Source organism: Oncorhynchus kisutch, linkage group LG19 (genome assembly GCF_002021735.2).
Source record: "Oncorhynchus kisutch isolate 150728-3 linkage group LG19, Okis_V2, whole genome shotgun sequence".
Classification (NCBI taxonomy): domain Eukaryota; kingdom Metazoa; phylum Chordata; class Actinopteri; order Salmoniformes; family Salmonidae; genus Oncorhynchus; species Oncorhynchus kisutch.
Window position 1 is genome coordinate 38,557,301 of NC_034192.2, and position 13,698 is coordinate 38,570,998.

The 13,698-nt window shown below is 41.6% G+C and overlaps 2 protein-coding genes across 4 annotated transcripts in view; one reads left to right on the top strand and one right to left on the bottom strand.

Annotated features, from left to right (window-relative positions):
* On the top strand, positions 1–12,627 carry LOC109864802 (solute carrier family 49 member A3-like). 2 transcript variants are annotated; one of them, XM_031798440.1, is made up of 11 exons: positions 22–363; positions 1,015–1,092; positions 5,612–5,770; positions 6,376–6,592; positions 7,051–7,127; positions 7,252–7,389; positions 9,141–9,257; positions 9,428–9,580; positions 9,710–9,867; positions 9,970–10,079; positions 10,627–12,627. In XM_031798440.1, exons 3-11 carry the CDS (start codon positions 5,657–5,659, stop codon positions 10,860–10,862), a joined length of 1,320 nt encoding a protein of 439 aa, XP_031654300.1. In that variant the 5' UTR covers positions 22–363; positions 1,015–1,092; positions 5,612–5,656; the 3' UTR covers positions 10,863–12,627. The 2 variants fall into 2 exon arrangements, with proteins under 2 accessions (XP_020308345.1, XP_031654300.1); XM_020452756.2 differs by lacking the exon at positions 1,015–1,092 and having other exon boundaries at positions 1–363.
* The window catches only part of LOC109864803 (nuclear cap-binding protein subunit 1), a 16,421-nt gene continuing 15,325 nt past the window's right edge, over positions 12,603–13,698 (bottom strand). For both annotated transcript variants that reach the window (XM_020452759.2, XM_020452758.2), the window contains exons 21-22: positions 13,522–13,635; positions 12,603–13,433 (exon numbers count right to left, since the gene is read on the bottom strand). In XM_020452759.2, coding sequence (XP_020308348.1) covers positions 13,320–13,433; positions 13,522–13,635 — 228 coding nt within the window. In that variant the 3' untranslated portion in view covers positions 12,603–13,319. The remainder of the gene's footprint in view (positions 13,434–13,521; positions 13,636–13,698) is intronic.

The following is a 13,698-nucleotide window of genomic DNA, read 5'->3' on the forward strand; positions in this document are numbered from 1 at the left end:
ACAGTCTCCTTATTGTCCTCACCGAAATATGGGGCGGATTTGTTGACTGTCAGACCGGCCGGTTGGGTTTCTTTCTCCGAAGGACAAGACAATGTATGTTTATCATAAGCGTTTTAATCCACATGACCCTTTAACAATATGATCGTTTGAGATGTATATTTTTTTTTAAATAAAAAGCCTATTGCATCTGGCTGGATACTACTCATGGAAAATGAAGATAATCTCTCGGATGAATTTCGGGTGCATGTTGTCATTCCGAGTAAACCCAATCCAATACTTGAAAAACTTATTGTATTCAAAGTATACAAGAGGAGATGGTTCATTTTGTTCGTGCTGTGCTTGCTAAATTGCTCGAACTCTATGGTAAGTAGCCTACTTGTCATTTGCTGTCTCCCATATGAAGTTGGCTGTTATCTGTCAAGTAATGAATTATGTGATTTAAAAAAAAACGTTTTGTAGGAATGTAACACCTCTGTAGCTAGGTTTCCATCCAATTGGCAACATGTTTTCATTTGAATATTCTCAAATCCGCATAAAGAAAATATGCAAATTTCCCCAAATCCGCATAAAGAAATATGCAAATTTCCACACCATTGTTGTTGCCACCAAACGGACTTGTTGCTGATAAAAAGCAGTCCGAGAGACCAATGCTTTATATATACACTAGTTGACTGTCAGGGAGCGCTGTTTTGAAGCCACTGTGCCTCCAGCTTGGCACTCCCTCCCAATCGTTATTTAAACGTATTTTGGAAGCTATAGAAATGCGTTTAATAATGTCTACATTTATTTTGCCATATTTATTCTATTAGAGACACATTAATACATACTTTTAAATTATATTATGTAGCTATACATAAAAAATAAAATACATTAAAACATCTTCCTTAAACTATTTATTTTATAAACTACCTTTGTTACTTTCCCCAATAAAAAAAATAAAAACTTAAATACATATTAGTTTGGCATTAAAACTTTCAATTGAAATACGTTTGATTTAAATACTTTGCTCCACAGAGTTTCTAAACCAAGAGGTGCAACATTGAGAGACTTCCGGGAACGCTTTCGAAACAAGACCAAACAGATCTGGCTGAGGTTTGGGGGTTGGAAAGTTAATGAAAGAAGTCAACAATTCTTCTTTAGTTGTTAATTTTCTCGAAATCTAAAGGCACAACGTAGGTTGTAGACAATGTATTGTGTAGCTGAACATATTATTACTCCAACCTCGTGAAAGTGACATACTGACACGTTTTCATTTCTGTGAAAAACAACTCTATATCGAAGGAGTGCCTTTGATTTGACGGCCTGCACATCAAATCAAATATAATTGTATTTGTCATATGCAGCAAATACAGAAGGTATTCGAAAACCTTACAGTGAAATGCTTACTTACAAGCCCTTAACCAACAATGCAGTTTTAAGAAAATACCTACAAAAAAGTAAGAGATAAGAAAAACAAATACTTAAGGAGCAGCAGTAAATAATAATAGCGGGGCTATATACATGGGGTACCGGTTCAGAATCAATATCAACAGCTGGAGCGAGACAACCGTTACGCCTCGATCACAGCGACAGTGTCATTGCATTTTGGTACACCAGAAGAACATTCATTTCCACTGCATTTGCCTTGCAGCGTTGCAGTGGCAGTGCGTTCTGTGTGGTGCATACGTTGGATTTATCAAACTATGTGTAGACGGCTTGAGAGAAATGGTAGCAGAAGGTACATGTTGAACTTTTGTTGCAAACATATCCAGATGATGCTGCATAACATTTTGCCCAATAACTACAAGGCAAATTAATGTACGTCTGGTGTACCGAAATGCAAACACGCTTTCGCTGTGATCGAGGCAATGATGTGTTTCTACGCATTAGCTTTGCTGGCCAACGTTGCTATAACAAGGAGCATCAAACTCATCATTGTGCACTTTCACCACCACGCTGTGAAGTTCATCGTAACTTATTTTTACCTTTAGCCTAATAAGACTGCATGCTTTCCCAAGTCGTAGTGAGAGGACCACACATTACATCGCGTGACTCCAATTTTACTTTAATATGGTGGTTATTATATCAATATTTGTGCATACATGCATTTCCACCGCCATTTGTTGCATAATTAATTTTACTGACACGAAAAGATCCCATTTTGTCTAGGGTATTTTGTTTTGTTCCATCAGGCCTGACGGGACATTATTTTTTTATTTTTACTTGCATAAAAAGGTTGGATGGAAACAAGGCTCGTGCTACAATGTTCCAACAATGTAACAATCTATAGCACCTGGAAAAGCACCTGGCATATTGGGTTTCTCAGCTGTTGACAGCTAACATGTCCTGAGAAAAACTTGGCTAGTGACATGTATTGTAACCCACAGGTTACTTTCTATCGTTTGTGATCCTGATATAATATGGTATATTATGTAATGCCTTACCGCCACTTTTTATATGTGATGCCTAGTTATCCCTGAAAGAGTAGCCACATTTTTGTGCCAAACATACTGCTGCAGACACACGCATCCAAAATGTGTGTTCGCCTTCACTAGGAAATATAATAGCCACAATGAAATACAGTAAACACTATGAAATACAATAGCCACGATGAAATACAGTAGCCTACACTGAAATTACAGGAGTCATCATGCAACATGAGAACTTCAGCATATCACTCATTGAGTCAAAATGCATTTGGTTCAGACTTCTACAGCTTTCTGACATATTATATGGTGCACCCTAATGTGTCAGAGAATGTAGCTAATGGGGCTATTGATTTAGCCCTGGGGCTATTGATTTAATAGGGCATGTGTGCCTTAGGGCAAGTGTGCCTTAGGGCAAATACCCCCTAAAACCATACACACCATACACCCCCCCCAAATCAATATTCCTTCTTATTATCTGTCATGTCAACAGAGTTGTTTCCACACATCATTACAGAAATCTAAAATAATCCTTTAACCGTTGTAAGTAATACCCACACTGTAATTACACAATACATGTATGTACTACCATCTATATACAGTATGTGCATTGAGGACACTTCGAATTCTACATCCATTCATGGAGGTTATATTTAACGACAATGGTGGAAACCTACAGTGGAAGGCTGTGCTCACGTATGCGGCAGACAGTGGTGGCATTGTGTGCCCATGCCAGCTGACCTACTCCTTCATCTCGGCTGCATAAATGAGATTTTCTTGAATGTCAATTAAAGATAGAATTGTACGGAGTCCCTTTGTTGTTGCAGTGTTTCTGCGAACAACTCACTTCCATCCAATTGGTTATGCCTCTTGTCAAGGCACTGTGTATTGTGTACTAAAACACAATCACACAATGGGATGCTATGGTTTGCCCCAGAAAATCTCAGTTTATTCAAGTTGAAATTCAGGATAATTCTATTTGGCCCTCTTTAAAGTAAAATAAAAAGTTAATCTTTGAAGGAAACTGTATGGTTAACCTGCTGTGGTTGTATAGGCCTATCACTGTTCATTTGGCTGGGATGGTTGGTCTCACTTCTCAGTATAGGAATTCTCTATGTTCATTTTGACTAGTGAATGCCAATATAAATAGGCCTATGTAAACACTTCATAGTAGCCTCTGATTTGATTAGATCAGCATAAAGCTGGGTCATGTGCTAATGTCTTGTGAGTCATAACTTCTGTTTTCACGTGACTTGGCGTTCCACAAGGCAAGGTTGTGGTTTACTTCCTGCTCAGTGATGTATTGTTTAATCACATGATCACATACAGTGGGGTCCGAAATCATTGACACCCTTGACAAAGATGGATAAAAATGACTGTATAAATAATTAAATATACTGAGCTATATTGTATACTCCAAAAATGGGGAAATTATATTATTTTATACTAATAGAATTTCTCAGAGAAAGAGATTTTGTTAAACAAGTAATACTTTTTCTCATCAAAAGGTAGGAGTCAACGTTTTTGACATACCTCAAGGTGAGGTATTGAAAGGTATGTCAATGAAGGGGGGGGGGTGTCAGTGTAAATAGGCTGGGTGGCCATTTGATTAATTGTTCAGCAGTCTTATGGCTTGGGGGGAAAAGGAGCTTTTTGGACCTAGACTTGGTGCTCCGGTACTGCTTTCCATGCGGTAGCAGAGAGAACAGTCTATGACTTAGGTGACTGGAGTCTGACAATTGTCTGGGCCTTCCTCTGACACCGCCTAGTACATAGGTCCTGGATGGCAGGAAACTTGGCCCCAGTGATGTACTATCTGCCCAAAGTTACAATGCGGAGAGCATACTGTCGGGCTGCACCACAACTCCACCGCCGCTGACAGCAAGGCTCTACAGAGGGTGGTACACTCAGCCGAACGCACCCATGTGCACCCAATGGTGCGTTCGATTGAGCATACTGTTGTGACTTTACTTTAATTCATTTGATGACTGTTATTTATCTAATCAACTAACTATGTTTAAATGTTACCCAATTTTAAACTAATCATGTTTAAAGCATTACTATCTCCCAAATTAAACTCTTAAGGTCTTTACCTCTCACATCCATAAAACAGTCAATGTATTCATCCTAACCTCGTACCATATCATCATTCTGAACAGTTGTAACCTCATGCATCTGCAAAAAAACAACAACCCAGTCTTACTTATGATTCAGTACTACACAAATTGGTTTAATTATGTATTTACTAATTAACTAAATGATAACACAGGATAAACATACACACTTAATACAATAGAAAAGGTCAATAGCGGACTGACACAATATGGCGTCTTTTTACAAAAGATATGGAGAGGGCGAGAGAGAGAGGGACAGAGACATAATACTTGGATACATTTAGAACTACTCTCGCAGTATTCATATACTTTGCATACGAACCACTGCCCGTTTGGAGTTAGAAATAATGTGTAAATGTCTCAGTTCGCCGCGTATCTATGTCGGAACCAAGCCTTCTTGGAAAGGGTTTGGTTGCTCGTGGCTCTGATTTGTCCAAAAGGGTCTGGACCCGTCTCTTCTACTGTTGTTCACTCTCGACGATGCTCTTTTGAAGATAGGCTAGCCTGCCATGTCGATGGTTCTCATCAGTTACAGAATTTCCTTTATAAAATGTTTAATGACATCACAAAATAACAACTCATATGACATTATTATTCTTTAGATCGCCTCTGACCATTACCCACATTCTATGTTAGAAATTGTTCCAGTTTTCGCTTTAGAACGTGTGTAAAACTGTCTCTGTAGACAAAGGAACATTCCTGTGTGAATTTGGAGAGGGATGTTCTCTGGATCTCCTCTCCTTTAATTTACAACAGGGCGTGAGGTGTCAACCCCCCCCCCCCATCAGTTCCCTACCTACAGAGGGTCTGGTTGAAATTATCCATTGCCGAGCTGACCTATTTGGATCCAGTCATGACAGTACCACCCTCTGTAGAGCCTTGCGGTCAGCGGCGGTGGATTGCTGTACCAGGCTGTGATGCAGCACGACAGCATGCTCTCTGCTTGTAACTTTAGGCAGATAGTACATTTGATTAAATGAAGAGCAGATATGTCTGTACAAGTAGCACTAAATAAAGATGTAGATTAGATAATGTAATAACCCATTTATTGTATATAATCAAATGTGTTTGTGCCTGTGCTTCATTCCTCAGTTATGGCTGACCTTTGCTCCAGTGGCAGACCAGTCAGCCCAGTTCATGGGTGTCACCCTGGACCAGATCAACTGGCTGTCCATCATTTATATGGTGGTGGCCATACCTCTCAGCTTTGGGACCACATGGATGCTGGACACTTTAGGGCTCCGAATCACAGTATGTACAGATTGGTCAAGGTAGACCCCATACAAGTCTCCCTTGTAAAAGCGGTCTCCTGACCTCAATGGGACTTTGTGGATAATTTAAGGTCAAATAAATAAAACAGACCGTTAAACCTGCCTTTATCTTTGTTTACAAGCCTGTGCACACACGTGTCTGTTTCTGAAAACAGAATCTGTCTACTGTGAGAAGTCTATATCCAGTACTTGAAATGAAAGATCGTTGCATTCAAGATCTCCATGAAAGAAGTGTACGTGGGAAATTCAGTGAAGTGTAAATGAGTCTGAAAAATCTCAGATAGTAAGAAAGTAAGCGTGTGTGCTGTCGGTGATCGAGGAAGCCGCCAATGTGCAGATGGCACTTAGATTTTAAGCGGTTGTACAAGTTTTCACCTGTACAGAGGAGATAAAACATGATAGGAGAACAAACAGTAAAATAAATGTTAAGAGAAATGTATCATAAGATAACGTAAACGAACATCCACACAAGTGTATAGTTTATTTGTGTTTTGTCCTTTCTTCCAATTGAGGAAAAACATATACAAAGTCAACTCGAACTTAAATCATGCATTCTGTTCCCTCCCATGCCTGTTTCCCCTGTAGTTGGTGCTGGGTTCATGGCTTAACATGTTGGGAGCCGTGCTGCGTTTCGTGAGCGTCCTGGGGAGCCTTGTCAGTGCGGCCAAATTCCCTGTGGTGATGGGGGGCCAGACCCTGTGTGCCCTGGCTCAGCCCCTGGTCATTTTCACACCCACCAAGCTGGCAGCGCTCTGGTTCCCAGAGCACCAGCGGGCCACTGCCAATATGATAGCCTCCATGTGTGAGTGAGCTATGGTTGCTGTCCTGTATAAGTTACTCTGTTAAAACCACCTGTGTCAAGTCAACATTATTGGTTGAGTTACCACTTTCCATGTATGTTTAGTACAGTGGAGGCTGGTGGGAGGAGCTATAGGAGGACGGGCTCAGTGTAAAAACTGAAATGGAATGGTATCAAACACATCAGACATGGAAACCACATGTATGACTCTGTACCTTCAATTCCACTCCAGCCATTACAATGGGCCAGTCCTCCTATAACTTATCCCACCAGCCTCCACTGGTTTAGTATTGTCAGTTGCTCCTCTTGAGTTTTTAGATTTCAGTTACAGGAACCAAGATTCCTGGAAGTAGGATGAGAATATCAGATGTCTGGTAGTGTTGGCTTCAAATACAGGAAAATACCATGCCAGCCTATTTTAATATATTCTTCTGTGGCTTTTTAAAATGTTCTCCTTTCAGCAAATCCCCTTGGGATTCTTGTTGCTAGCATCTTTTCCCCTATGATTGTGGGGACCACCAACAACATCTCTTCATTGGTAAGTTAAGAAAAAGGACAAAGTTTAGCTAGCACCTTATGAAGATAAATTGTCTTCGACTTTAAATTGCCTTTACATTTATTAATCTATTACAAACCTTTTCCCCATCCATTGATATTCCCAGCTGTTCATATATGCTGTACCAGCAGCCATCATCTGTTTCCTAGCAACAGTTGGGATCCGTGATAGTTCCCCCCCAACGCCCCCCTCAGCCAGTGCAGAAAGCTCCACCTCGGAGCCCTTCCTGGAGGGAATCATGCTGGTGAGTAGTAATCATATGCACACAAAATGACAATAGTGTACTACTTGATAATATATTTGGTTACCCCTCAACATTTCAACATTCACTCCTCATTATACAGTCATGGCCAAAAGATTTGAGAATGACACAAATATAAATGTTCAAAGTCTGCTGCCTCAGTTTGTATAATGGCAATTTGCATATACTCCAGAATGTTATGAAGAGTGATCAGATGAATTGCAAAGTCCGTCTTTGCCATGCAAATGAACTGAATCCCCCAAAAACATTTCCACTGCATTTCAGCCCTGCCACAAAAGGACCAGCTGACATCATGTCAGTGATTCTCTCGTTAACACAGGTGTATGTGTTGATGAGGACAAGGCTGGAGATCACTCTGTCATGCTGATTGAGTTCGGATAACAGACCGGAAGCTTCAAAAAGGAGGGTGGTGCTTGGAATCATTGTTCTTCCTCTGTCAACCATGGTTACCTGCAAGGAAACACGTGCTGTCATCATTGCTTTGCACAAAAAGGGCGTCACCGGCAAGGATATTGCTGCCAGTAAGATTGCAACTAAATCAACCATTTATCGGATCATCAAGAACTTCAAGGAGAGCGGTTCAATTGTTGTGAAGAAAGTCCAGCAAGAGCCAGGACCATCTCCTAAAGTTGATTCAGCTGCGGGATCGGGGCACCACCAGTACAGAGCTTGCTCAGGAATGGCAGAGGGCAGGTGTGAGTGCATCTGCACGCACAGTGAGGCAAAGACTTTTGGAGGATGGCCTGGTGTCAAGAAGGGCAGCAAAGAAGCCACTTCTCTCCAGGAAAAACATAAGGGACGGACTGATATTCTGCAAAAGGTACAGGGATTGGACTGCGGAGGACTGGGGTAAAGTCATTTTCTCTGATGAATCCCCTTTCCGATTGTTTGGGGCATCCGGAAAAAAGCTTGTCCGGGGAAGACAAGGTGAGCGCTACCATCAGTCCTGTGTCATGCCAACAGTAAAGCATCCTCCATACATGTGTGGGGTTGCTTCTCAGTCAAGGGAGTGGGCTCACTCACAATTTTGCCTAAGAACACAGCCATGAATAAAGAATGGTACCAACACATCCTCCGAAAACAACTTCTCCCAACCATCCATGAACAGTTTGGTGACAAACAATGCCTTTTCCAGCATGATGACCTTGCGATAAGACAAAAGTGATAAGTGGCTCGGGGAACAAAACATTGATATTTTGGGTCCATGGCCAGGAAACTCCCCAGACCTTAATCCCATTGAGAACTTGTGGTCAATCCTCAAGAGGCGGGTGGACAAACAAAACCCCACAAATTCTGACAAACTCCAGGCATTGATTATGCAAGAATGGGCTGCCATCAGTCAGGATGTGGCCCAGAAGTTAATTGACAGCATGCCAGGGCAGATTGCAGAGGTCTGGAAAAATAAGGGTCAACACTGAAAATATTGACTCTATGCATCAACTTCATGTAATTGTCAATAAATGCTTTTGACACTTATGAAATGCTTGTAATTATACTTCAGTATTCCATAGTATCATCTGACAAAAATATCTAAAGACACGGAAGCAGCAAACTTTGTGAAAATTAATATTTGTGTCATTCAAAACTTTTGGCCACGACTGTACATAGATTCAGTTTTAATCATACTTCATCTAAGAGAGGTAGTGGCCTATATCTTGCATTGAATGATCCATTACTGCAATCGTATGAAAGGAGCATCTGAAACCCCCCGTTTGCCTCCTGTTCCTTTGTAGTTACTGAGGAACAAGGCTTACATGATTCTCCTGCTGTGCTTCGGCTCGGGGATCGCAGTATTCACCTGCTTCTCTACACTGCTGGAGCAGATCATGTGTGTCCGAGGGTACCCTAATGTAAGCACCCATTTATGATCCCAAATGAACAACAAGATTTGTTTTTTTCATTACAAAAGAATGAATGAAAGATTATGGCCCATGATTCTGTTTTCTGAACAATATTTTCACCATCTCACCAAAATAATGAATGAAACAATGTGAAACAACCTCAATGTGTGTTGTGTTAGGACTTTGCAGGACTGTGCGGGGGTCTCTTCATTGTTTTCGGTATTGTCGGGGCTGGTTTCCTTGGACTGTACGTCGACAAAACCAAGAAGTTTATAGAGGCCACCAAGGTTAACATGAGCCTTTCAGCACTGGCCTGCATTGCCTTTTCAGTGGTGAGTACAGGTCAAAGGTCAGGGTTTTCAGTCTTGTACTTCATGAAGCGCTGTGATGATGAAACAGTTTTCTTCTAAGGTGGAAGAAAATAGGATATTTGCAGTTCTGTGTGCATTTCCCCCTACCAGGTATCTCAGATGCGGAATCAGAGAATAGCCTTGGCCGTTGTTTGTTCGCTCTTCGGCTTTTTCGGCTTCTCCATTTACCCGGTTGCCATGGAGTTGTCTGTGGAGTGCTCCTACCCGGTTGGAGAGGCCACCTCAGCTGGCCTCATCTTCATATCAGGGTACTGTCTGATACTGGTTCATACAAGGACAACACACACTGAAGATCAAGACTGTAAATACAGGCTTATGTTAAAAAGCATGTGCTTGTTTTTTCCCCCCAGACAGATCCAGTCAGTTATCTATATACTGCTTCTTCAGGGGTTGACCAAACCAATGGCCGACTCGCCCTTCTCTACCTGTTCTGCAGGAGATGCGTCCTTGAGTTGGAGGGGTAAGTTAAGAACTGCCATGTGTATCAGTGGGATAAATTAATTGTATGCTATTTGAGGTACAAGTGGTTGCAATTACAGCTATTAGTTGTTTTGTCAGCAGTTTAGACTTTGCATTTGTATGCAAATAACACAGATGGTGGACCAAAATTGTGGCTGAAATTGAAACTGTGTTCTAAACCACACATGCTTTGCCACAGCTAAAAATATTCATAGCAGATGCATCATGCCCATTGAAATTGAGGGGACAGGTGCCCCCACAAGCTAGTTTGTGACATAGAATTTTGCTATTACTTCCCCTCCCAAAAATAAATGACGTCCATGATGCCTCTGGTAAAGGAAGCAGATCCACTTTTTAGACATTAAGGCCAAAACAGTGACTATGGATGTTATTTATGGCATAATGAAATCCTCCCAGGCCTTGATGTCATTGATATGGGGCTTTCCTGTGGCTCTAGCGGTGTGATTCTCTCTAGAACACACACACTGTGATTAGTTGCTGGTGGCAATGGGCTTAGCGCATCATTGACTCTGTGTTTCTCTCCACAGTGCCCATGCTGGTGATGGCAGGTCTGTGCAGTGCCTTTACCTGCTGCTTTGTTATCTTCTTCCACACGGAGTACAGGAGACTGGACGCTGAGGCACAGGCTATTGGAAAAAAGCCAACTCTGACAGCATGCCAAACCGTAAAAAGCCAAACTCTGACGACTCGCCAGACTCCAACAACAAGCCAAACTGACAACACACAAGACTCTGACCAAAAGGAGGAACAGGCCAGTGGTTAACTGAACTGCTGTTGAGATGACCACCTCACTGCCATCGTTTCAGAAGGAGGTCAAGTGTATTGACTTACTAATACATTCCTTTATATATAGATAATTTAACATTATAGTACATATATAGTATCTAGACAGGTGGGTTGCCTCTCCCAATGTATCAATGCTCCAGCTTACATGCCTGAAGAAGTTCTGGCGTCAGCTGGGACAGAGGACAAATTGGAAATGGGACGCATAACACCTAGTGCTCTTGCTCCTATGTCTGGGTTTCAAGTAGAAATACCATATAAATGTCTGATTACTATTGTAAGGAAGGCATTTAGAATGTAACAGTAATCATCTGAAGTGAATGATTAGATTTTATGGTGGTGGTAAACTGGGCTTTCCTTTTTAATACAGGTTTGCACCGAATAGCACCTTTGCCCTGAGGCAGAGCAGAGTTGAAGTCATTTCTGCTCTGTAAAAATGGACATATTTCACATGCAAAAGAAATCCAAAATCTGAATAGACTAGAATTTCAATGGAATTAAACTGATGTAGGTGGACATGTATGCTTTTGGGTGGTAAACAAAAAGGTACAGACTAGTTCATTAAAAAAAAAACATACCGTAATTTCCGGACTATAAACCGCTACTTTATTCACACACTTTGAACCTCGCGGTTTATACAATGACGCGGCTAATTTATGGATTTTTCCCGATTTCACAAGATTCATGCCGCCAAAAAACGGAGTCCCGTCACATAATGTGACGTAAATCGAGTGCGCTCAAACTTCCCATCATTCTGATTACGGTAGTCATTTTGTCACCCTCATCATGGCAAAGACACGGAGAAATGCATATGATGCAGCTTTCAAGTTGAAGGCGATAAATCTGTCTGTTGGAAAAGGAAATAGAGCTGCTGCATGGGAGCTTGGCTTTAATGAGTCGATGATAAGACGTTGGAAACAGCAGCGTGAGGAACTGACTCAGTGCAGAAAGACAACTAAAGCTTTCAGAGGGAAGAAAAGCAGATGGCCCAAAGTATTTGCAGCCACTCGACATCAGTGTAAATCGTGCATTTAAGGTGGCGCTCCTTGTTCAGTGGGAGGCTTGGATGACAAGTGGGGAGAAATCCTTCACTAAAACAGGCCGCAGGCGAAGAGCATCTTATGGTCAAGTCTGCCAGTGGGTCCTGACAGCGTGGAGCATTGTCAAAAAATCCACTATCATCAACGGGTTTCGAAAGGCTGGACTGCTGCGTGTTGAAGGGGCAGCATGAGCTCAGCGGGGTATTTGCCTCCGGATGAAAGTGACGAGAGCGACAATGAAAACGATCCAACATCGGATGAAGCAATTCTGAGGCTATTCAACTCCGACACCGAAGGAGATGACTTCAGTGGTTTCCGTGCACAGGAGGAAGATAGTGACCAATGACTTTCTTGGTAGGCTACTGTTTTAATTTTTGTTACAAGCCGTGTTTCGTTAAAGCCTATTTATTTTTGTTACAAGCCGTGTTTCGTTTAAAGGCTGTGTAAAGTTAATTTGTTTCAATGTACCGGTAGGCACCTGCGGCTTATAGACATGTGCAGCTTATTTATGTACAAAATACATGTTTTTTTTATAATTCAGTGGGTGCGGTTTATATTCAGGTGCGCTTAATAGTCCAGCAATTACGGTACATAAATTGCCACATGTCTGTTCCACTATCTTTTATACATTGTGTTTTAAGTGCCGCTTTAAACTACTCCTGTAAATATACAAAATAAAGTTATTAAATCAACCACTTTATTGAATTCCATGTCAGTCATTGTTTTCTTTCCTTGAAGAGGTGGCTAAGAGGAAAGGGATAAGGGCAGGAAATGTAAACGTCACAGTGGCCAACAGAAGACTACAGTTTTAACTGTTTCCCAATTTCCATTCACATAAAATACATAAAAAAAGAGCACGCTCGCCTGCTGCTTTTTGCCCATTTGCAACCTCAGGTTTTTAAAAGATCCACTTTAATAGAGCCCCACAGTGGAGGTGTCATAATACCCACAAAACCTAGCGGTCAAACAGGGAAATGGTTCCAAACGTTTATCCAACATTCATTTTTCCCATAGGGAATTTTAGAAACGCTTAATAAAGGCTGTGTTTCGTGTAGGCTGACCCTGGCGTGGCGTTTTGATAACCATGTACATCTCTCGGACAAGGTGACTTGTCAATAGATATGGCTCTATTTACAGATAAATGCTAACTAGCATCAAAGTAGACAGGTTTTATGGGTATTGTGGTACTCTATAGGACTACTAAACAAAATGGCGGGGGAAAATAGAAAAGAAAACGAAAGGACCCGAAAGAAAGAACTTAAAAATATGGTAATTTTACAGTTAATACCTTGAACGGCACTCACCACACAAAGTCGAAATAACAAAAAAGGTCTAACGAGGAAATCTTGATGCAAGAGCTGGCTATGTGTGTAGTATGGCGTTTGGTATGTACGGGCTCAGAGCTGCAGGGCACAGAACTGCTGGTACACAGCTAGGATGTGATGGTCGAGCTCGGCGGTGAACAGCAGGTTCTCCAGTGTCCCCATGTACTGCTGGATTGTCACATGGTGCTGCAGAAGGGGAAAACATAACTAAATTAACATTAATTGAACTTGAATTACATGGAAAATAATTGACTGAAGAAGGAGTAGTAGCTACCATGAGGAAGATTTGCTGCAGCCTCTCAATGCAATTCTTGTACCAGGGCGTGCTGAAGTCCACACTGCCTGTCTCGCAGCGCACCAGGTGCTCCGTCAGCATCATGATGAAGCGCTACGGGGACAGAAGAGAGGAAATAGAGGCGAGAGGAAAAAAACAAGGTTGAAATTGGTCTGT

Excerpts from the sequence above, each read along its gene's own strand:
- LOC109864802 (XM_020452756.2), top strand. The coding sequence starts at position 205 with ATGGAAAATGAAGATAATCTCTCGGATGAATTTCGGGTGCATGTTGTC. Across the intron at positions 6,593-7,050 it reads CAATATGATAGCCTCCATGT|CAAATCCCCTTGGGATTCTT; the intron begins GTGAGTGAGCTA and ends TTCTCCTTTCAG. Across the intron at positions 9,581-9,709 it reads CCTGCATTGCCTTTTCAGTG|GTATCTCAGATGCGGAATCA; the intron begins GTGAGTACAGGT and ends TCCCCCTACCAG.